The sequence below is a fragment of the Puntigrus tetrazona genome, unplaced genomic scaffold (assembly GCF_018831695.1).
Source record: "Puntigrus tetrazona isolate hp1 unplaced genomic scaffold, ASM1883169v1 S000000148, whole genome shotgun sequence".
Classification (NCBI taxonomy): Eukaryota; Metazoa; Chordata; class Actinopteri; order Cypriniformes; family Cyprinidae; genus Puntigrus; species Puntigrus tetrazona.
In genome coordinates, this window is record NW_025047824.1 from 2944037 (window position 1) to 2969700 (window position 25664).

The 25664-nt window shown below is 36.2% G+C and overlaps 2 protein-coding genes across 2 annotated transcripts; both read right to left on the reverse strand.

Annotated features, from left to right (window-relative positions):
- Positions 1–1911: 1911 nt before the first annotated feature.
- Positions 1912–8980, reverse strand: LOC122332863 (protein-glutamine gamma-glutamyltransferase K-like). The gene is made up of 14 exons (XM_043230305.1): positions 8365–8980; positions 7849–7988; positions 7496–7687; positions 6523–6765; positions 6294–6412; positions 6108–6215; positions 5827–6004; positions 5615–5753; positions 5335–5521; positions 4939–5092; positions 3842–4126; positions 3062–3222; positions 2802–2938; positions 1912–2705 (listed from the first exon to the last, which is right to left on the reverse strand). Coding segments are annotated over exons 1-14 (2193 nt in total). The 5' UTR covers positions 8367–8980; the 3' UTR covers positions 1912–2557.
- A 1905-nt stretch (positions 8981–10885) lies between these two features.
- On the reverse strand, positions 10886–15403 carry LOC122332871 (keratin-associated protein 5-4-like). The gene is made up of 2 exons (XM_043230312.1): positions 15321–15403; positions 10886–12041 (listed from the first exon to the last, which is right to left on the reverse strand). The coding sequence occupies exon 2, from the start codon at positions 12031–12033 to the stop codon at positions 11098–11100; it is 936 nt and encodes a 311-aa protein (XP_043086247.1). The 5' UTR covers positions 12034–12041; positions 15321–15403; the 3' UTR covers positions 10886–11097.
- Positions 15404–25664: the final 10261 nt, after the last annotated feature.

Sequence of the window (25664 nt, forward strand, 5' to 3'; positions counted from 1 at the left end):
TATGCATGTGGTGATTTAGTGCCTCTAGTTAAACAATTTATTGTTTTGGTGATATATGCAAGTCATGAGCAGTCACATGAGCAATCGTTCGCATTCCAGCACGTTCCATATTCATTTTTTTTTTGCGTGTAGGTAAAGGACTGGTGGAATATGATGATTACGGCGTACCTGACTGTTTTAACAAACATTCCCGAGGAATAACTAGCTTACACAACTGATTAAATACCTTACAACGATGCTATAATTCATATAAATAATTAAAGCGCAAGATAAATGTATTTAAAATAGCTCTATTTATACCAGTGGATCTGGTACCATTTTTTTGGTATAGTATTTTTAGGTTTCATGTTAAAGGTTTGCTGCGGTGTTGCGTGTTTGACATTTTATTGTTTTTAATTTTTATATTATCCATGTATGTCGCGCTTAAATGGTAGCTAGCAATAATAGCCCTCTTCATATACTGAAATGGCACCTCATGATAATGGCTATTTTGCAAGTTACCACAAAGAATAAATCAGGAAGCCCTATAACTAATACAAATAATAATAATGAGTGATAATATATGTTACTAACACATCATAGAAACAAAAAAAGAACTACAAAACACTACAAAAGAAGTAAACAGTGCTTAGTTGTCACGGATGTGGTTAGCATGAGAGCACGCGACTAGCATAAGGGTAAATAAAAGGCTTTAATCCACTCAGGGATGAAATAATATAATTGCAGGCAGGCAGACAGGACGAAACCACGTGTATACATAAAGACGAGATCGGACAAACAGAACTTAAATCACAGGACTTAAATACACCAGGTAAATCACTAAATGAACTACACACGGCTGAAGACAATAAAAGACAATTCACTAAAGTGGGTGTACGGAACACATGGCACATGACAAAAACAATGACAAAGTCCAAAGACGTGACATTAGTTTAGTCTTTCTGTAGTATGCTGTAGTATTATTCGTAAGTAACATTGCAAATAATGAAAAATCATATGTAAAGTACAACATTGTACACTGTGTTTTTGCAGTGATACCATAAAATAACTATTTTCGGTTAACAAAAGAACATTTCAGAGAACAGTTCCTAAAAGAACGATTTTAAAGGAGATTTAAAGGAGAAAATAAATAAAGAACCTTTTCTGTTCTTGAAAGTTTCCATAGATGTAATAAAACCATTGAAGCCAGAAGAGAACCCTTAATTTTTAATAACAAAAAGCTACAAAAAAGATATGGTCAAGGGTAATTTTTTTGTTGTTTGGTTAACATTAACTGACACAGACAATATATCAAGCTATTAAATTGCTGTAATACTTAAGTAACTAGTTGAAGAAATATACCGACAGGCATCCTGTATTTCGTTCAATTAAGACATAACCATAAACGCTCGCCAATATGCTTATTTGTAAAGATAAATATATCGCAGCTTCAAAGTTAATCATTTTAGTAATAAACGTGACATTTGAATGAATGTCAAAATCAATACTAGAAAACAAGAAAACAAGCTTTTCTACATAGTGGTCAAAACATTACAGATTATTGGTCAAATATGTCATTTTAACCTCAGTATTAATCAAGACTTTAAAATGCAGTTTGTATAGTTCGCATGAAAGGGTATATTGGATTAAATTATCTTTTGATAATCTTTTTTTCTGCATTTAGTTTCTGGCATATCTGACAGCTCAGAAAAGCCGAAAAGAAAACACAGATATATTCACAGTTCTGTAGCTAAATATTATTATTTAAAGACATGTTTTACATGATCACTGTGGAATTTTGACCAAAGCATGTTACAGACATTTCATTAAGACCCTGAAGTATTATACTAACTTGTGTTTTATGCGGTGCAGCTGCATCTCATACTCTTTACATCCGAAACATGCTTTTTTAATTACTTTATTAAAAGTAAATACACTTGACAAATAATCACTGAACGTGACACTCGTGGACACAGCATTTTCAGATTCCCATCATCTGAAGTTACGACCTTAATTATTTTTAATTCATTGTGAAAACCCAATGCTGAATAGAAAGGAGAAGCGAGTCTATAAAGCTATTGACTGCCAACATGCACAAGAAGCGTCTAGAACATCACAAAACCATTGCCATTTAGAAAGGTTACCTGTTCAATACAATGTTTATTTAGTTGTGAATCTTCAAGTCAAGTGTATGTCACTATTGTATGTGAAAAACAGGTTATCTAATTCACTGTCGTTCCTACACATTTTACACATGCTTTTGTATTTAATATCTATGCTTAGAACATCATATTATTATCAAGTATTATAGAAGAACCAGTTCTTCAATCATTATTAAAACATTTACCATTATTAGAGAGAAGACAGTAGTGCTTAATTACACATCATAACTGCATTATAAAGGAAATTAAGACACACAAATGTTTATTAAATACAAAGCTACAAATTACATCTTAGTAGCCTGGCATGTGATAAGTGTGACATATTTACACACAAATAGGTCCTTCAAAATACTTAAACATGCTGTATGAGATGTGATTTATAACATAAACAGCCTCTAATCATTAGCGTAATTATTCTACATTTTTTCGTGAATATCAATGTTGGTGAATCCATGCACCTGAGTGAGCTGAGGACAGTGAAGAGATGCCAGAAGCTTATGTGGCCCATGATATTTAGGAACGAAGGTCTCCGTCAGGTTCACTGCAGACAGACTTGGAATATCACTGAAGTGACAGAAGGACAAAATTAGTCATACTTTATTACATATATTGCCATTTGTATGTTGTTGTAAAAATGAATGTAACACTTTTGTGTCTTACCCATAGTTAACTGTTCTGACATCCTGCAATCCCAGCCCTTCAAACCGGAAAACGACATTCTTCAGTACACATGGAAGCGGGTTCTGGAATTTGATTTTGAATGTCATCTCTTTGCCCACTACACCACCACAAAGAGGCTGAAAAAGAAAGATTAGGCACTAGTCTGCTGATTATGCGCTTCAAATAAGAAATTAGTTGCGTGAAATCTAACTTGAATGCAAACACTGGCATATGAAAAGTTCATGGTAAAGAAAACTCACAATGATAATGAGATCAGGTGTGCGCAGTCTGAAGTTGAACTGGGTGGTCAGTGTCTGCGTGGTCTCTGAGACCCGTCCAGAGAGGGTGAGCATCAGTGCTGCTTGATCCACCAAGTGCTCCTTGTAGTCCTCATACGGCAAGATCCACTCCAGAATCTGGGCTAGAAAGGAAAACAGCGATTCTATACCAAATCTGCCTCTCAAATAAATAAGCATCCTGGTTGCTGTTTTGTTTTCACAGCTGATATACCGTATGTCAACCATGTAATGAGAATTTAATGCTAAGGCGTGAACTAGGTAGGACTGCTTTCACTATGGTTTGCACCAAAGGCATAAAAACTAGAAAATGCTATTTTGTCAAGATAATTTAAGAATAAATTCGCATTTTGAGCCAAATCAGCATAAAACACTATACAACCTTAAACTAATTCTTTAGTAATGTATTCATTATACACTCAGTGTACTGAATATATAAATTTGATAACACTTTATTTTGATAGTCCACTTTAGACATTCTAACAACAGTATGTAACTACACGTCAACTAGAAGTCATGAGAATATTAGTAAGCTGTCTGCTTAATAACTTCTAATATTTTATTTCGATGGGTTCAAACATACTATGAAAAACTTTCCTAAACCTACCCTACCAGTCTACTCTGAGAGTTAGTAGGCATGCAGTTGCAAATGAATAAGAATTAGTATGAGAATTAGTTGTTGACAGCTTAATGTGTAGATTTAGTAACTTAAAATGATGATTTCAAGCTTCCATCATCTATTACCCTCGTATGACTTGAACTGAATGAGTGTCTGGTCCTTTTTAACCAAGGCTTTTCGGGCTCCTGTGTAGTACATGGCTACCACCTGGCTGTACAAAGTGAGGCTACGAGGAGACCTGCACTTGTTCTTCAGGATGATGGAAAGCACGACATCCTGACCAACACATGGTCCGTCACCCTTCATGTTGACATCAATGATCACATCCTCAGCGTCTGATAGCGTGTATACGGACTGTTTGGAGCCACTGCGACAGGCTGTTTCTACAGCAGTTCGTGCCCCGTCGGAACCTAAAGAATGGGATATAATAATAAATAATTAAACTCATGAATTTTAAACATGTTGTTTTTGGAAACCATGCATAAAAAATCCCTACTTCCAAAAAATACTGAATGGCACTGTGACAGAACTAGCCAGTCATCAAGTAACCCGACCATGATAAAAAGATTTGCTTGATTTTATATAATAATCATATTTTCATAGACAAGGCTTAAGCCTAGTCCTAGACTAAAATGTAAGTCTGAGCTGCTTCAACTAATTGTTCTTAATATCTATCAGTGCTTTGTCTCAATATGCACACCAGTAATGTTTTTTTTAAGTGTTTTAATAAAAATTACCTAAATGTCCTAACTGAACTATGGCTTAATCCTGGCTTAGTCCAAGCCCTGTCTATGAAACTGGGCCATTGAATTTTCTATTTCATGATCTAGTTTAAGCTGGTCAAATGCTGGTTCTAAACTAGTCCTGAGTAGGTGCTAGTTGGACCAGCTCACAACCAGCAAAAGACCAGCTTAAACCTGCTCATGAGCAGTTAAAGACCATCTAAAACCATCTCATAACCAGCTAAGGACCATCTTAAACCAGCTCAAAACAATGCTTTAAAATATTATTAACCAGTTTATGTTGTTTTGGGGTTTTTTTAAACCGGGATCTACTAGCTAATTCTGCGTGCTACTCGGTCAAACTTAATACAGAAACCAAGACATTTGGATTTAGTGACTGCAGTATATATCATTATGAACCTCTACAACCTAGTATTTTCTATATGTACAGCTTATACTGGAGTGATGTGTATTTGTGATGTACATGTGTAGGTTTTCACCTTCTGGGTGTTTGTAGAGGTTCGTGATGTCTATACGTTGATCTGAGCCAACAGCCTTGGTGCTGATGCAGTGACCTACTGCGTTTTTCTCAACTTGAATTACAGAAAAGTTTTCATTTGCTTTGCGCTGCCAGTAGATTTTATCGCTGTTCACCTACAACATAAAGTTCCAACTCTTAAGTACACAACTGCAAGTTTCAGGTCTGTCCATTTAAGTTCTAATTCTCTTCTTATATTTGAAGCAGGATCCAGAGTTACAATGAATTTAAGGGTGTAGAGTTAAATGTTTAATTTTCAGTATGAATTAACTATAATTATGTTGTAATTCACATAAACTAAGGTTTGTTTCCATTAAACCACGTGTGATGGAATGATAGATGTAAGGCATTAACATACTCCAGCGAATAGCAATGCCGCGTCGTGCTGAACCTGCCCACTGCGGATTGCAGCAACAGAAACAGGGCAGCAGCGCAGATTGTCCTGGTTAGTTAGTTGAGGAGTGGAATCAACCACCTGCCATCCTCCAAAACCAGATGGCAGGTCTGGCCGGGTCATCCAGGCCTCATTCCACACGTGGTAGTTCCTGCATTAGGAGGAGAATCAACCAAGTTGAAAAGATAAAGAAATGCGTAAAACAATCATTGCATAATGCAACCACGATGCCCCGTGATCTTACCAGACTGGATAACGGTTTAGATGCTCAATTGGCTCAAATTTCTCATCTAAATAAACATCAGTTGTCAATGAAATATCAGTGTCATGAGCAGAATTGAAGTTTGAGACTGGACGAGTTGGAATGCCTAAACATCTCAAAACTGAGAAAAGAAAAAAATTAATTCAATACACGTATCCACACTGGACAGTTAATTTTGTTGTAGTCCAATATACTTGTGTTGGTAACTCCAGCATAGACCCAGCACTGTCCATATTTGACAGGTTTTCCTCCACTTTTGTGGTACTGTTTCAGGATGGAACTGCTGCTGCACCAAGCAGTAGGTGAGGTTCCATCACTGCAAGTACTTGACCAGCTACCCACCATCACACCACTGTTGTCACTGGCATTAATCTGTAACAAAGGTGACATGTGAAAATCTTATTTTGCTGTCTGCTTTTATCCTTGTTCTAATCAGGTTATTTAATACCAAACATCTAAAGGCTGGCAAACTCACAAATGCAGATATCACTCTGACTACATTAACAGGATCTCCCCATCCAGTGCAAGGCCCACCACTCTTCTCCAACACATAGAGACACGCAGCCAAAACACCTTCTTCAAACTAAGAATAAGTGAGCACAGGACAAGAAATTAACAAATGCATGCATTATATGAATCTGAATGAAAGTTTGGCTCTTACTTGACCAAAGTTCCATGTTCTGTAGCCTATCTGCTGCTTAGTTCCATAGTAGATTGTGCCCATATCATTCAGCACATACTCAGCTCTCTCCGCCTCATCACTCAAGTGAACACCGTCATCTGATAAAGAGACATTTTTAAATATTTAACAGTGTTTTCTAGCTTTTCCTCATTATTGTTCCATTTCAGACCAAACAGGATGAAGAGGTTCCAATATAATGTGCACATACATGTACACCAGGGGTTGAACAGTATGTAAATATCATTTTCAGCTGAAGTGGCCTCTCCTCCTGGGTAGTTGGTTACGATAGTAAGTCTGTACCGTCCAATAGAAGCAGTTGACTGAGAGTAAACACACAGTTTTATTCGGTTTTGCATCTGTTCAATGATCCTGGCTTCCCAGCAGTCTTTCTTGAATTCCTTCACTAATGGAACAACCGTGAGCGTCTCGCTCCATGCTGAAGGGATATTACCTATGAAACCCACAAAAGAAGAGGAAATAATGATGAAGATGTGCTCTGATTTTTATTTTTAGATAAACAGAGTAACTACAGATGGTGTTGTTCTTGCTGTCGATCATCTGTGCAAATCATTTAAAATGTTTACCATTTCACTCTAATTGTTTTAACACTTTTTTGATGAACAAGTAATTAGAGAGCATTTGTTGACTGTCTGCTCAATATCTTCTAACATCTTATTTTGATGGATCCATGACACAACATCGTCCTGATTTTGCCAGGAACAACATTTTAATCTAAAAATGTAATCTTGACAATATCTTTACACCTAAGCCTAACCTTACCCATGAGTTATCCATAAAATCAATGGAAATGATAGTTGAATGACACAGATGTGCAAGCACCAAACACTGGTTGTAAGCCTAAATCTAAGCCTAAAGTCTGCCACTTTAAATTTGTAGGAGTTTGTATGGATTAACAGGATGGATTCTGTTTGGTTGTCAATATTTGTATTGTTCAACAGCTGGAAAATTCATCTGGAAAGCGATTCCAACTATATTGTTTCTTTACCGTCCTTGGTATGAACGGGGCTTTACAGTCCACTCTGAAAGTTAGTAGACATGTACAAAAGGTGCTTATAGTTTGTAAAATGTCTACAGTGGACAATTAAAATAATGCGTACCCTAGTTATATAATGAAAAAAAGAAAATCTAAAGGCATCTAATGAAAAAAGGCCTTAACTGACATAGTCTCAGCTCCAGGTGAAGTTGGTCACAGTTTGCATCAAAGGGTCGGGACAGCTCAATCCACATCTCAAAACACTGTCCTCTGCGGATGATGAGGTGATCGCTAAGATAACGCTCTGTGTGATGCTCTCGTCGATTCTGTCCCGTCCTGGATTTGTTGAGGTCAACAGAACAGACATGCAACGGCAGACCTGAGAAATAAAAAAGAAAATGATTAATAATCAGAGTAGGGCTGTGAATTTTTTCAGAAACGTATTTTTTAGTCACATATTACACAATATGCTGTAATTATTGTGCCGCTGTTTAGGAGTAGTGATCTCTCATCATGCATTATATTCCAAACAACTCGTACCATTTACCACAGGCTCCACATGTGTCCACGAGGAAAGATTTGGGATTCTAGCGGTGACATCCTCAGAAACAGATGAGCCACCCACCTCTCTGCATGTCTCTGTCCACCTCTTTGACTCTAGTCTAACAGCTTTAAATGACCTTTTACAAGAACATATTATTAGTTTATTATCATTGATTGGTTAACAAAACTCACATAATATACTATTTGCTGAGTTGTTGAGGTTGAGCTCATTACAAGATTTCAGTATTTCTTTTTCTCGCAAAAACACTTTCTTATCTTTTGTTATTGCATTATGACTTGACTTGATCATTTTGTAGGCCTTATTATTTTTACATATAGAGATAAAAGCACAGAGATAATCAGAAGAAAGCTTTGAAATACAGTAATCTTCTAAAGTTCCTAAGATGTTCCTGGGCATCATCTGGTCTAAATCATTAAAATGTACCAATTTCTAGAATAATGTCTAAAATCGCATCACAAGTGCATAAAACAATATTTGAGTTCATTACTTACATGGTTGCAGCTCTTGTTCCTATATGTGTCTGAAGACTGTGTTGTCTGAGAGTCTAACAAGTAAGTTTCTAATCAGATCAGCCTGGTATATATTCATATCTTCATCTCCACCCCGTCCACAGCTCAGTGCTGGAGAGTGTGAAGAATTTCCTGTCTGACGAGAGAGAGTTTAGAGTTTAAGATGAGTCTCACGAGTTAATTGTAACAGCTTATTTAAATACTGCATCAGCACGAACTGTCAATGTAATAACATTGAGGTATTAAAGATGGAATGTGTCGTAAATGGCTCAAGTGAATGATTTAATCCTATGAGATGTTATCTACATGGTCAACATATTGTCTCACTGAGAGTAATTCCTCAACATCCTATAGTCACACCAAATACCACATTATTTGCCATTTAGCAATACCATTACAAATATATGTAACATTTTAAATTAGCCATGCCACTGTTAGAATTTATGTAAATTATGTATTTACACGTTGAACAGTTGAAAATTCAGGTGCAATCATTACAGTCTCATGCAAACCTCAGCCTGGCTTTTTCTTGGATCTCATTAATGAAGAGCTTTTTTCTACCTTTCCATGACTTTAGTCCTGCCCCTAGGAGCCTCTTTCGAACTCTCCTTACTGTGCACTTCACCTCCGCTGTCGTTTGCCAAGTCATTTTTAGGGTGATATCCGAATGAGTTGGCTGTCATCCCGGGTCAGTGGTAACCCTTGTTCTTATGAACTGCTGTCTTTGACATTTTAAGGATGGATGCGCCCTCACTTGTATCCCTCTGCCAGAAAATCCAAAATGAAGCCTTCTTTTTCGAACAGCTTTTAAAATCTTTTGGTATTTGATTCCAATTACTTTTGAGGAACTCCTACCGCTGTTTATGCTTTCCAGCTGTTACTAATCAGTATTTCATTAAACACAATGAGATGTGTGACTGAACAAAAATGAAGAAAAAGTGTGTATTAAATCAAGAGAGCCTGAACGTCAGCTTTGTTTACTTTTCTTACTGCAAAAATAATTCATGTACACATTGTCATTATAACATCTTTATTTCCGGAGTATGTCCACTGAATAAAGTTGTTTGTATGTGTATTTGTAGTTACTTTGTACTTTTAGCTGTTACAGTAAATTAACAGGCATGATTAATAATTTCTGTAATACAGTAATCACAGCGCACTTTACATTGCAAGGGCATGAACCGGCTTGCGGTAAGGCCCTTCTGAATCCAGTTTGACAGCTGGAAAGCGCCCAATCATTTTGTTTCCACATGGCTGCATGCCTTTGCAGTAACTGCTAACATTCTTGATGTCTTGTTCATGGCGTGACGTCAGAGTGCTATATTTAATAACTCCTTTACAGAACGCCTCTTCTGAATATCCTGAACCCAGTTTGACAACCGGAAAGTGCACATACACCTTGCTTCCACATGATGGCATGTCCTTACGTTCATCTTTAAAATCTTTAAAGGCTTACAATCATAATCGCAGAATGGTGGAGGTGCAGGGGTTACTGCAAGGGTTGTAGCATGCCACCTTCTTGCAGTCATCCTTAAAACCATCACAGTATGTGATTTTATAGTGTCCTTGTTAGAGTCTAATTATATACTTAAGTACTGTGTAATGAGCACAGTAAGGGGACAGCGGACAGAGAGAGACCTTAAAATAAATTGTTAACCAACCCGACCTATTATTCAAATCCATTAAGTTATAAGTATTATAACTAGACAAATATTTATACATTAAGCAATCATTCTTTTACTTGGATATTTGTAAAACACATTGTTTTGGTTTGCATGTTCTCAGTACTTGAAACTGGTATTAGAAAATTTAGTGATTTTTTCAGCTTTTTAATAAATGCGGCAGATCAAAATCTTGAATCTTTGAAAATTATATTACTCTTAATGTAGAGTGCAAAAACATTTGTGCCTCTGTCACCTTTTTTCAAGTTTCTTACTTAAGGAATATGGACGACAGGTTGTTGAATTATTAGAAAAATAATACACACTTAAGGTGGTGATACGACCATGACACAAAGCAAGACAAGACATCGGACAGATTATATATTTCAAGGCATTTGTCTGGTTTTTGTACTTAAAATGCTATTGTGAGTAGAAATTTTTCTTCCGCATCTCTTCCAATGCCTCTGTTGTTAATTCCAAAAATCTCCTTTTAGACCTAGTAATGGAGGCTTGATAGTAGACTAATGCAGTTAATAACTAAGTTATAAGTGTGTGTGTGTGTGTGTTTGTATGTGTGTGTGAAAGAGAGACAAAGAAAGAGAGAGAGCATGTGAATTACTTCAGAGTCTGTTCATTTCTCAAAAGTGTTCGACTAAAACTTAATTTAGAGGTCAAAGAGCTGCCTGGAACTATGTTTGCTGTGTGAGTCCCTGAAAGTAATTGCACGCCTTAGAACATTTGTCAGCCAATCCGATTCAAGCATTCAACTGCCCTGTAGTTTAATAAAGAAATAATTAATGGACGCATTTTTATTTTAAAATCTTTATTTTCAGTTGTTTACTTTCAATTTGTTGATTCTTTGTACTTCTAGCTGTTACAGTAAATAATTAAGCACAACAATAACATTCTGCTAGATTTTTTTTAATCTGTAATGGACCGCAAAGTCCATGTACAGTAATTACAGTGTGCATTTAATTGCAAGGGTTTGAACCGGCTCGTGTCACGGCTCTTCTGAATCCAGTTTGACGACTGGAAAATGTTTGATCATCTTGTTTTAACATGGTGTTGCATCTTTGCAGTCATCTTTAACAACTTTAAAGGCAACAGGTTTATAATCATAATCGCAGCATGGTGGAGTGTAGGAGCAGGAGTTACTGCAAGGGTTGAAGCATGCCACTTTCTTACAGTCGTCCTTACAACCGTAATCACAGCATGCCACTTTCTTGCATTCATCCTTGCAACCATAATCATAGCATGATGGGACAGGACTGCAAGGGTTGCTGCAAACTGGCACACAGCATGCCACTTTCTTGCAATCATCTTTACATCCATAAGTGCATCCTGATGAGATGCAGTGGTAGGATTCAGAGCAAGGTTTACTGTAGCATGCCACTTTGCAGTCATCCTTACAACCATTATCACAGAATAATGGGACAGGGTTGCAAGGGTTGCAAGGGTTGCTGCAAACTGGCACACAACATGCCACTTTCTTGCAGTCGTCCTTACAACCATAATCACAGCATGATGGGACAGGGTTGCAAGGGTTGCTGCAAACCGGCACACAGCATGCCACTTTCTTGCAGTCGTCTTTGCATCCATAATCACAGCCTGATGAGATGCAGTGGTAGGATTCAGAGCAAGGTTTACTGTAGCATGCCACTTTGCAGTCATCCTTACAACCATTATCACAGAATAATGGGACAGGGTTGCAAGGGTTGCTGCAAACCGGCACACAGCATGCCACTTTCTTGCAGTCGTCTTTGCATCCATAATCACAGCCTGATGGGATGCAGTGGTAGGATTTAGTGCAAGGTTTCACGCAGCATGCTACTTTCTTGCAGTTGCTGTTGAAACCATAATCACAACATGATGGGACGTAGGTGCAGGGGTTGTTGCAAACTGGCACGTATGACACTTTCTTGCAGTTTTCCACCGGAGTGACGCCAAAACATCCGACGGGGGAACAGTTCACTGACTTTTCACAAGACATAGTGTGAGCTGAAAAACAGAGAGAGAGATTGAGAGAGAATTACAAAACTTTAAGTAGCTATTCAAAAACCAAAACAAACCCACAATCTGAGTTAAATACTTACATGTTTTCAGTTGTTTTTCTTGACTGAGTTCTAAAGGTCTTTCTGGAAGCAGCTCTTCTCTCGCTCTGATGTTTCTCTCCTCAGAAGCCCGGTATATATTCACATCTTCATCTCCACCCTCCACGGCTCAGACATGAAGAATGTTATTTTTCATGAGAGGGCAGGTTTAGTGTTTAGGATTAATATCACTTGCATAAATTAAATACAGCATCAGAGCAATCTTTGTGTTAAGTGATTATGTGGAGGGAGGTTTAATGATAAGTACTTACAGTATAACACAAGGATATTTTGTTCTCATCCAGATTTATAATAAATTTCATCATAAATTAATACATTTCTAAGCAACTGTCAGTTTTTAAGACCTCTAAACGAAAATAAAAATCATATAATAATAAAATAAACATTTAACAATAAATGTTTTAATTACAATAAATGGACATATCTTACATAATTATACATATCTTTTGCATCATCTAACAGCCACAGATGCAGTGCATAATAATGTAATTGTTTTATTATAAAGGTATTATTATTATAAGGACTCAGCTAATCAGTCTTTACTGACTCAAGGTTGCAGTTATTAAAATAATATGCTTTTTAATCAAGACTGCTTATTAGGCTAAAATGCTTAATTCTGTTAGCCAGTCAGTAATATTTCATCATCAGTCTGTTGACTTGAATAGAGAGAGAGAGTCTCTCAGTGAAGGTTGTGAATGAGAGGGCCGAAAGGAAATGTAAGTTTGCCAATGGTTTGGCAAACAAAATCTAGAATTTAAAACATGTATCAAATTATATTGTCAAATCAATAAAAAAATTCTACTTCATGCAAGTGAATTTTAGGGACCAGTACAGTATTATAGTTGACAATTGGGATACAGGTTTAATAGCAAGAACTTGAAAAAAAAAAAAAAAAAAAAAATAGCAAGAACACTTCTAAAAATGCCTCTAGGGCTGAACTGGGTTTATATCCCATTGAAATAAATACAAAAAATTAATAATTTAATTCTGGCATCACCTCAGTCAGTCTGATGCTAAATCTATTCCCTGCCACTGAAAATCTCATCCTCTAAATACACTTGTGCTTGAACTAATAAATGAGTCTGGCTGTAAAAACAAGCCTAACATTCATAATGAAATTAACAACAATCAAAAGTGAAATTATGATGAAAATAATAATAATAATAATAATTTAACCAATAAAAAAAACAAACTCCAGAGGCCCTTATTCGACCCTAAACAAAACCAAAAAATTTGTTAATTACTTATTAATCAAACAATTCACAGAAAAACTGTTTTTTTTCAAAAATCGATCTGAAAGGAAGACAAAAAAGGAAACACTTTCTTCTTGTATGTCCCAAGTACAACTGTCATGAATCTTGTCTGCAGCCTTTCATCCATGCTCGCCACCAGACGTCTCATATTGACTACAGACTGTTACGTGTCACACCAGACTACATTCCCCATGCTCCATTGCACTGATTATGGACTCACCTGCAGTCAGTCACACACACTACATAACACCCACTCAGACCTTGATGAAGGTACCTTCATGAAGATAATGACAATTCACCATCGAAAGGGCCGCAGGCAGACCAGGGACGTGAAAAGGGAAAAGAAAAAGCAAAAACAGAGAACGAACACAAATAAATGACATCACACATCAGCAGAAAGGGCACCATTAAAATATAGACCTGAGAAAGGGGTCCCAAATGTTGTTAAACATCTTTAATCTGCCCGCTCTAGAAAAATGTAGCTTTTCAAGCTTGAGGGCCAAAATCTTTGAGGTTAACCATCTAAAAAAAACTTGGAGACGACTCAAGACTTCCACTCCACTTACACTAAGTCAGCATCAATATTGATCTAATTTTCAAAAGCACAAGAGTAAAGCCTAACAATTACTTTTTCCAAAATTCGGATACCTCCAGACAGGACCAGAATATGTGACTGTATGTCCCATCAACACTTTTATATCTATCGCACAATAGAGCGATAGAAGGGTACACTCTATTAAGTTTAGCTTTAGTGCAATGTAATCTGTGCATCACTAAAACCCTGTGTTAGCGATAGCTAAACATAGTTCTCCAGTGATCACTTGCCTTGTTTAAGAGATAATATCAATCTTTCTGAGACCATACCTGTCTAATGTCCTTTTGAAAAGCTACTGGTTCTGTGTTCTGTCACAGAGCGACTTAGACGATAGGTGTGTGGATCCAAATGCAATGACAATCGTTTTCATACACAACCACGTGACTGCTTCGTATTCTGATTCAAATAACGTGAGCTACTTGTTTCAAGTGTCAATCACTTCTTTGCCAAGAAAAATGCACATAAATATATTCACATGTAGCTTTGTGCATGTAAATGTTGTATTGCTTACTGCTTCACAATCACTTCAGCTGACATAATCTTCTTTTATTTTGATTATATACACATCATATATCCTTATTTTATTTATTCACTCATTTATTCACATATTGTGTGAAACAATGACTGACACAAAAGAGACTTATGTATAGACTTAATACTTTTTTCAAAAAGACACTTAACATTCTTAACATTAACATTCTTTGCTGATATCTTTGATTTGCTATAGTTTAATACTACAGAAATAATCCACTCACACATGTACATACTTTATAACACTTCATTTTTTATTTGTTATTTCTTTGTACTTTTATTCACATTTATCAGCTTTACTGAAAGATCTCAGCATAATCACATCTTTCTGTGGATCAGATCCAGTGGGAGTTGATCACATCCCCGCATGCAGCTCACACACTTGCACTTTCTGACCGGGAACGAGACGGACACTTCATTTCCACAATGTCTCCAGGATTCACAGCCATCCTGGACGACGCTCTTGACCACATGACCACAAGGGTTGTTCTTTCCACACGCTCCACTGCATTTACAGTCATCCTGCTCCACAACAGACTCACGAGCACAGCATGTCACACAGCTGCAAGGCTTCTTGGGAACAGGTGCAGAGCACTTCACTGTGCTGCAGTCGTCCGTCCTCACTCTTAAGGACGGGAAACGGCCCACTTTCCAGAAGTTGTTGAGGACTGACTTATTACAAGACATAGTGTGAGCTGCAACAATAGAAGAGAGAGATTGAGAGGGAAAAATGTCATCTGCTTATTAAAAAGCATTGGTTTAGTTTGTGAGTTACAGGGTTACTTACATGTTTTCAGTTGTTTTTCTTGACTGAGTTCTAAAGGTCTTTCTGGAAGCAGCTCTTCTCTCGCTCTGATGTTTCTCTCCTCAGAAGCCCGGTATATATTCACATCTTCATCTCCACCCTCCACAGCTCAGACATGAAGAATGTTATTTTTCAGGAGAGGGCAGGTTTAGTGTTTAGGATGAGTGTCACTTATTTAAACGTAGATACAGCAGTGCAGTCTTTATAGTGTTACATAAGCTTATTTTACTTGTATTTAACATTAGATTTCACAGCCTGCAGCATTACATAAGTGTGAATGGGATTCATTTTAGTGATAATGTGAAAGGAGGAATAAAACACCTTATTTGTCATCTAGGAGAATTAATGAGACAGATTAACAAATTGTATCGATTTAATCTGACAAGCATGGAATAAAGCAGATTTCATCACTCACTAGTTTTATGACACCCTTTTAAGACACAAACAAAAACAAGATGCAGCATTGCAGAAAAGCAGCAGTTCTGTAGAATAAAAATAAAAAATAGACAAGTTTGATGTGTATCCAACATAACAGATCGAGTGTAAATAATGGTGAGAAACAATCTTCACTCAGAAACTGCTAGGACATTTCAGAAATAATTACTAGAAAAGTAATACACTGAATTGCATATTGTAATCATTGTAATAATACAAGATACAGGATTTGATATTTTTGAATGCATAGATGTAAGGATGTAACTGCAAATTTTATCTCACAGTTTTGAGAAAAGCCTCAGAATTCAGAAATGGAAACACAATTGCGAGATGTAAACTTGACCTGACTTTTTTTATTTAGATATCACATTATTTTAGCTTGGAAATAAAAAAATAATAGTGAATTTTTATCTATAAATTTATTCTATTCTATTTATTCCTATTTTTTTCCCCTCTCAATAGCAAGTTTATTTATCAGTTCAGACTTTTCTACCCTGAAAGTCCATTTCTGCCAAGGAATACGAAAATTTAAAACGGCGGTTGTGACTTTTTCTGTGCAATTCATATCTTACAATATGATTTTTTTTTTGCAGTCGTTAGAAGGAAAAGAGAACTTGTTGAGAAATTGCGATATAAACTCTTTCAATACATGTCCTTAAAGTGTTCCTGTTATGAATTTTTGAAAATGACCTTGATCGTGTAGTAACAAAGTGAATCCTGCAAAGTTTTAAATCTGAAAGGGCACCGTGTATAAAGTTATTATGTCTTAAAAGAGTCAACCCTGAATCACTGAAACAAGTCATTTTTTAAAACAAATTAAGCCGTTTCATGTTGACATAAAAATTAAACATTTGCATTTTTCTCGTTAACTTGTTTGAATGAAAATGTAAATTCATTCTTTGCGACTAGGTGTCAGTTTTGGAGTGTTAAAAGCTCAGAAACACAGCTTTAAATAAAATTGAAGTAGGAGTACAAAAATGAATAATTGAACTAATTGTTTGGAAGTCAGTGAGCAAACAAAGTTAAAGAAAAATGTTTTTTGACCGTGCATGCATGTCAACCTGTTGTTATTGTCTCCTAAAATATAAATACGAACCTTTCAAAGCCCATAATGGGGGCAATTTAAATTAATATGTTTCACTCCATTAAACATTGCATAATGTGAAGATTCTATGCATGCTATTTATTAAACTGCTTTTAATTACTTCTCATTAAACACCATTTCCCATTGTGAGCAAAAATGACACTTTTCCCTAAGTAATGCTGTAAAAATTTTCACTAATTCTATAAAATGAAGTCATTGAGACTTTGCTCCCATAAGACTTACATTCTTCATGTCTGAGCTGTGGAGGGTGGAGATGAAGATGTGAATATATACCGGGCTTCTGAGGAGAGAAACATCAGAGCGAGAGAAGAGCTGCTTCCAGAAAGACCTTTAGAACTCAGTCAAGAAAAACAACTGAAAACATGTAAGTAACCCTGTAACTCACAAACCATTGCTTTTTAATAAACAGATGACATTTTTTCCCTCTCAATCTCTCTCTTCTATTGTTGCAGCTCACACTATGTCTTGTAATAAGTCAGTCCTCAACAACTTCTGGAAAGTGGGCCGTTTCCCGTCCTTAAGAGTGAGGACGGACGACTGCAGCACAGTGAAGTGCTCTGCACCTGTTCCCAAGAAGCCTTGCAGCTGTGTGACATGCTGTGCTCGTGAGTCTGTTGTGGAGCAGGATGACTGTAAATGCAGTGGAGCGTGTGGAAAGAACAACCCTTGTGGTCATGTGGTCAAGAGCGTCGTCCAGGATGGCTGTGAATCCTGGAGACATTGTGGAAATGAAGTGTCCGTCTCGTTCCCGGTCAGAAAGTGCAAGTGTGTGAGCTGCATGCGGGGATGTGATCAACTCCCACTGGATCTGATCCACAGAAAGATGTGATTATGCTGCACTGTGACGCTTCAGTCCTTTAGTTTTTAGAGAAAGTGAGATAAATCTTTTAATGAAGCTGTAAAAATAAGAATAAAAGTACAAAGAAAAAACAAATGCAAAAATAAAAACGTTTAAATGTATGCACACTTGAGTGGATTACTTTTGTCGTATTAATTATGCAAACATGCAAATATAGATATATACATATTTTAAAACACCCCCTCACAACTACATTTGTGAATACTACCTCAAAGTAAACTCCACTGTATAAAAATACAATATATTATATTGTACCTGATAACTTTCCAGATTCATAATGAAGTATCTGTGTTAGATATCAGGACAAAATAATAACATTCACTATTAACTTAAAAGAAAAAACATAATAATAATGATTTGTATATATTTAGGCATTTTTGCATTATTTTCCTTCTGCTTGGCACATGAATTTGCATGCTTGCTGAATAGTACTATTTATGAATAGGGGTATTTATGTACTGTATGTATGTATCTATCTGCATACATATGCAAAAAAAAATAAAAACATTCTGAATGATGTGCATCAGTTCAGTATTATTGTGTTGTTAAACTCTGCCAGGAGGTCAGTGAATGTCATATGTTTAATAATTTTTGCCCTGATATTAAAATTCTAGAAATATTTATTAGTATGTTACAGATGTACACACGTTTTAGGAAGAGCTAAAAATATAAAATACCACACAACTAGTTGGAAGGGCTAATGTAAGTACTGTATGTAGTGAAACACACACACACACACACACACACACACACACACACACACACAAACAAACACACACACACAAAGACACACACACAATGTAAAGTTGTTGCATTTAAACACATAGTCCAAACTACTGTGCCTTTATTTGATAATCATTCTTGCTCTACATTATTACTTATTGCAAAATAAACTGCAACAGAGTGAAACAAGTTAAAAATCAATTTATTCGTTTGGTTGACTTTTCATTCTCTTATTTATGAGTCATTCCACGAAACCGGTACGATTTGGACTTACACGTTTTTAGATTTTTGACCAAAATGTGTTACACCCCACAGCCTTAATAGCATATTTAACTTCCAGAAAGCCATATTATTCCCACATCAAGCTTCACACCCTGATTTGTATTATCACGGGTCATTATTCTAAGATATGGACACTGTTAGTTTCAACCCCGTTATGGACACCGTGGGAGCTCCCGGAATATGATCATAAAAAGTATTTGTAACAAAATCAACATTTTCCTATTAATTATATGTCACTCGCACTAATTCAGTATTTGCAAATATAAAAGTTATATAAAATCTCACACAGTTGCTATACTACAGACTAAAATTGAGAGCAACCTCGTAATTTTTGATCAAAGAACTATACAATTTTAATTAAAACCAGTATTCATATGATTGGTCAGAACATTTCAGTTCAACAAACATTAAATTACTATTTCATAATCATAAAAAAATAATTCATAAAAATGTAGGTGTAATGGGTTTGAAGACGGTAACGGGGTTGAAGAGAGAAATACTGCTTAACATATAAATATGAAAATATGAAAGCACACAGGTTCTGTTTTTTTTCTGTGGTAACTTGTTTGTGTCTGCTCTCAGTGTTGTTCAGAAGAGTTATATGATGTCACGTAAGGATCAGTTTTATGGGAGGAGAGTGATTTGTGTAACCGGGGTTGAGGAGTTACTAAGGTACGGAAATAAATAATATGATTTCAATGAATAATCTTGAATTTTCTTCTAAAAAATATTTACATCAAAAAAAGCACAGATAAATATTTCTGAGAATGACAAAATGTATGGACATTTTTTATTATTCATATCCTAATTTACACTTTCACAGAGGGCCATGAGGGCCATGACATAGGTGGTGTCAAATTAATAATTTGATAATTTCTAATAAAAAGATCAAATGTTTTAAACCTTTTTGAAGCAGACAAATAAATAATAATATAAATTAAAAAAAAAAAAAAAAATATATATATATATATATATATATATATATATATATATATATATATATATATACACAGTATGTATATTAAAAAAATAAGGACTCTGATTGAACTCAGAACTGACTAAAACGACTCTTATACTTACTTTTCTAAGCAACTTATTGTTTTCCATTTTGCTTGACAAAATAAGCTGCATCAGTAAAACTTAAGTGTAATGTTTCTAGTCAGATTATTATTATTATTTTTGCCTTATTGCAAGTACAGGTCGGTTTTAACTCTACGTAAATAAAGCAATCACTCATGTTTTCTTTTTAATGCTTTTATTTACCATTTGAGTTCTTTATACTTTTAGCCTCATTTTTACAGCTTCATTAAAAGATTTATCTCACTTTCTCTAAAAACTAAAGGACTGAAGCGTCACAGTGCAGCATAATCACATCTTTCTGTGGATCAGATCCAGTGGGAGTTGATCACATCCCCGCATGCAGCTCACACACTTGCACTTTCTGACCGGGAACGAGACGGACACTTCATTTCCACAATGTCTCCAGGATTCACAGCCATCCTGGACGACGCTCTTGACCACATGACCACAAGGGTTGTTCTTTCCACACGCTCCACTGCATTTACAGTCATCCTGCTCCACAACAGACTCACGAGCACAGCATGTCACACAGCTGCAAGGCTTCTTGGGAACAGGTGCAGAGCACTTCACTGTGCTGCAGTCGTCCGTCCTCACTCTTAAGGACGGGAAACGGCCCACTTTCCAGAAGTTGTTGAGGACTGACTTATTACAAGACATAGTGTGAGCTGCAACAATAGAAGAGAGAGATTGAGAGGAAAAAAATGTCATCTGTTTATTAAAAAGCATTGGTTTAGTTTGTGAGTTACAGGGTTACTTACATGTTTTCAGTTGTTTTTCTTGACTGAGTTCTAAAGGTCTTTCTGGAAGCAGCTCTTCTCTCGCTCTGATGTTTCTCTCCTCAGAAGCCCGGTATATATTCACATCTTCATCTCCACCCTCCACAGCTCAGACATGAAGAATGTTATTTTTCAGGAGAGGGCAGGTTTAGTGTTTAGGATGAGTGTCACTTATTTAAACGTAGATACAGCAGTGCAGTCTTTATAGTGTTACATAAGATTATTTTACTTGTATTTAACATTAGATTTCACAGCCTGCAGCATTACATAAGTGTGAATGTGATTCATTTTAGTGATAATGTGAAAGGAGGAATAAAACAACTTATTTGTCATCTAGGAGAATTAATGAGACAGATTAACAAATTGTATTTCGATTTAATCTGACAAGCATGGAATAAAGCAGATTTTATCACTCTAGTTTTAGTTTTCTAAAACAATTTTATGACACAAACAAAAACAAGATGCAGCATTGCAGAAAAGCAGCAGTTCTTTGGAATAATGGTAAAAATAGACAAGTTTGATGTGTGTGTGTGTGTGTGTGGAAAAGTGTGACTATGAGGACGTGTGTATGGACTGTGTGTATCCAACATAACTGACAGAATATAAACAACGGTGTAGAAACAATGTTCACTCAGAAATTGCTAGGACATTTCACAAATAATTTCAATAAAAACCAAAAAAAGGCAATTCTGAGTTGATATTAATTCATAGTTTCTGAGATGTAAACTTGTGAGAAAAAAAAAGAAATAATACTTTTTGTAAATAATTGCTTTACTATTTACATTCTAAAGTCTGGTCTTATTCAGGAATGAGTTTAAATTTGTTACTAGAAAAAAAAGTTATGGAACTATTAATTATTATTGTTTATTTTCCCTTTTCTTTTTTAAAAAAAAAACATCTAATCATTTGACCAATTAAATGAAAATGTTTTCGCACGACATTAACAATTGCATAATATAAAGATTCCATTCAGACATGCCATTCATTAAATTGCTTTTAATTATAGTTTATTCATAAATTATCATTTCAAACTGTGAGCAAAAACGACACTTTCATTTATGTAATACTGTAAAGAAAATTAAATCAGTGCAACTCATGAAGAACACTAAAATCTCCCTCTCCTGAAAAATAACATTCTTCATGTCTGAGCTGTGGAGGGTGGAGATGAAGATGTGAATATATACCGGGCTTCTGAGGAGAGAAACATCAGAGCGAGAGAAGAGCTGCTTCCAGAAAGACCTTTAGAACTCAGTCAAGAAAAACAACTGAAAACATGTAAGTAACCCTGTAACTCACAAACTAAACCAATGCTTTTTAATAAACAGATGACATTTTTTTCCTCTCAATCTCTCTCTTCTATTGTTGCAGCTCACACTATGTCTTGTAATAAGTCAGTCCTCAACAACTTCTGGAAAGTGGGCCGTTTCCCGTCCTTAAGAGTGAGGACGGACGACTGCAGCACAGTGAAGTGCTCTGCACCTGTTCCCAAGAAGCCTTGCAGCTGTGTGACATGCTGTGCTCGTGAGTCTGTTGTGGAGCAGGATGACTGTAAATGCAGTGGAGCGTGTGGAAAGAACAACCCTTGTGGTCATGTGGTCAAGAGCGTCGTCCAGGATGGCTGTGAATCCTGGAGACATTGTGGAAATGAAGTGTCCGTCTCGTTCCCGGTCAGAAAGTGCAAGTGTGTGAGCTGCATGCGGGGATGTGATCAACTCCCACTGGATCTGATCCACAGAAAGATGTGATTATGCTGCACTGTGACGCTTCAGTCCTCAGGTTCTCCTGTTATTGTTGAGTTTGATCTTTTAATGAAGCTGTTAAATGAGGACAAAAGTAAATAAATGAAAAATAAAAATGTTTAAAATTATGCGCACATGAGAGGATTATTTCTGTAATATTAAACTTGCAAACATGCACAGAATGTGGTATTGATCAAGATTTTCACATTTTAAAATTGTACCTCAAAACACTGTAAAAACTGCTCTTATACTGTACTTGATATGAAGAATTTTCCATGAATGATTAGGTATCATGATTAATGTCCATGATTAATGAGGTATCATGTCTGATATCAGGTAAATATCATGACCGTGACTATTAAATCTTTAAAATAATTATAGTTGTTTGTATATTTTTAGGCAGTGGCATAAAAGACTGGATGACCAATAATTTTCTCCTATTCATTTTGGATAAGGCAGAGATATTACTTATTGCAGAAATAAAACGTACACAGTATCTCTTAGGCTACAGTTTGCATCTAGACAGATGTACTGTTGTTTCCTCTGCAGTCAGAGATGTGGCTGTTGGTAGATTTAATTTTGTTGCACAAACATCTTAGAAAAATTGCCAATCTACGGCCCATGTTACCAGTTTCAGAAAAGCTATAGTTCACGCGTTTATGACCTCAACACTTGGACTATTAAAATGCACTGCTAGCTGATCCTGCATCTTCAATAAAAAGCTACAGGTATTCCAAAATGCAGCTGTTAGAGTCCTTACCAAGTCAAGAATATATGATCATATTACCTTAATTTTAGTGTCTCTGCACCTATAGGTTCTGTATTTCTAAATTATGGCCCTCTTCTATCACGCTACAACCCATCATGCCCCTTAAAGTAAAAAAATCTCTGTACGTTTGGCCACTAAAGAAGCTAGAGCTTTTCGCATTAGGCTCCCAAACTCTGAAATAGCCTTCCTGATAGCGTTCGAGGTTCAGACACACTCTATCCGTGTAAATCTAGAGTTAACAGACACATCTCACATAATGCGTCTCTCAACCTTGCACTTCACTGATCTTTTGCTTGAATGGAACAGCAGCAATGCTACTTTTTCTCTTCACCTCTCAACCAGGTGGGACACAGGACTCAAGAAGGATCTAAATTATCCGGATAGAAATTTGTTACCCATTGTCAATTGAAAAGTGCACAAATAACATTGCTCAAAAGAAGCTGCCCGGCAAAATTGCTCAAAAGGTTACCCAGTGTATCATGAATTGGCATTGCAAGGTAACTAGGAAATTACGCAAGCTTCAGCCTGGATCTAACTCTTTCAAAGATCTAGGTTGACCGAACGCCTGAGAAGAGAAAACGATGCCAACTTTACTATACTATTGAATGCAATATAGTAGAGCACAGTTTGCTTTTTGGGTTAAAAGAATTTCTCAATATGAAATTCGAATGATTTCACAACTAGCTTAAACTGTACATACATTTAAATCTACAGGTTAATAACAACACACGTATAGTCGTGCAATGCTGATTGGCTGTGCAATTTATTGTAATGCTTTTTTCCTCAATTAGTCAGAACAAAGCATTGCAGACTTTTTCAGATGATAATATTTTCTTATTGGGGTCATATATTCTAAGACGTAGGTATAAATCTGTGATTATGAAGTACATTGTATATAAAAAAAAAAAAAAAAAAAAAAAAAAAAAAAAAAAAAAAAAGTTTGTTTCAACTTGTTTCTCACTGCCTAAACATTTTTAGTTTAGCAAAAGTAAAATATTTTAGTTGTCACTTAAATTAACATTAAGCAGCAAAAAATTTAAAGTTGACTCAACTAAAAATTTGTAGGCAGCAAGTTGTTATTTATGTTGTTGTTTTCTTTTACAGTGTACAGGATTCACACCGGCGCTGTGCCTGACAGCTAAACATACTCCTCCAAACATTAGCTTCATCCGCGCTGGAGCCCCACCGGAGTACAACCCCATGCAATATAACTCTGCAAGGAACTACAAATCCAGGTTTTCCAACATAGATGGCGACAAAGAGGCAAAATGTATGGACTGCAGCTTTAACTAACTTGATTTTTACTGTACAGTTCTGGTATGTGTACAATACACTCAGTGTAATGTAGAAACTTACATTTTCTTTGAAGCTACTTTGAAATGGTTTGTATCCTGAAAAGCGCTATACAAATAAAAGTGAACTGAACTCAATTAATGGTTTGTTCTTTCTGGTCAGATTTTTTTTACCGTCAGTAGGCTACAGGTCAGTTTTTTATGGAGGGAAAAGGGTAGTTTTAACAGAAATAAACCATTCACTCATGTTTTCTTTGTAATGCTTTTATTTAACATTTGAGTTCACTTTATACTTTTAGCCTCATTTCTACAGCTTCATTATAAGATTAATCCCACTTTTTAACAAAAAACTAAAGGACTGAAGCGTCACAGTGCAGCATAATCACATCTTTCTGTGGATCAGATCCAGTGGGAGTTGATCACATCCCCGCATGCAGCTCACACACTTGCACTTTCTGACCGGGAACGAGACGGACACTTCATTTCCACAATGTCTCCAGGATTCACAGCCATCCTGGACGACGCTCTTGACCACATGACCACAAGGGTTGTTCTTTCCACACGCTCCACTGCATTTACAGTCATCCTGCTCCACAACAGACTCACGAGCACAGCATGTCACACAGCTGCAAGGCTTCTTGGGAACAGGTGCAGAGCACTTCACTGTGCTGCAGTCGTCCGTCCTCACTCTTAAGGACGGGAAACGGCCCACTTTCCAGAAGTTGTTGAGGACTGACTTATTACAAGACATAGTGTGAGCTGCAACAATAGAAGAGAGAGATTGAGAGGGAAAAAATGTCATCTGTTTATTAAAAAGCATTGGTTTAGTTTGTGAGTTACAGGGTTACTTACATGTTTTCAGTTGTTTTTCTTGACTGAGTTCTAAAGGTCTTTCTGGAAGCAGCTCTTCTCTCGCTCTGATGTTTCTCTCCTCAGAAGCCCGGTATATATTCACATCTTCATCTCCACCCTCCACAGCTCAGACATGAAGAATGTTATTTTTCAGGAGAGGGCAGGTTTAGTGTTTAGGATGAGTGTCACTTATTTAAACGTAGATACAGCAGTGCAGTCTTTATAGCGTTACATAAGATTATTTTACTTGTATTTAACATTAGATTTCACAGCCTGCGGCATTACATAAGTGTGAATGGGATTCATTTTAGTGATGTGAAAGTAGATTTAACAAGTAATTTAATCTGACAAGCATCTGATTTCTTCACTCCCTAGTTTGATAACACCCCTTTATGGCACAAACAAAAATAAGAT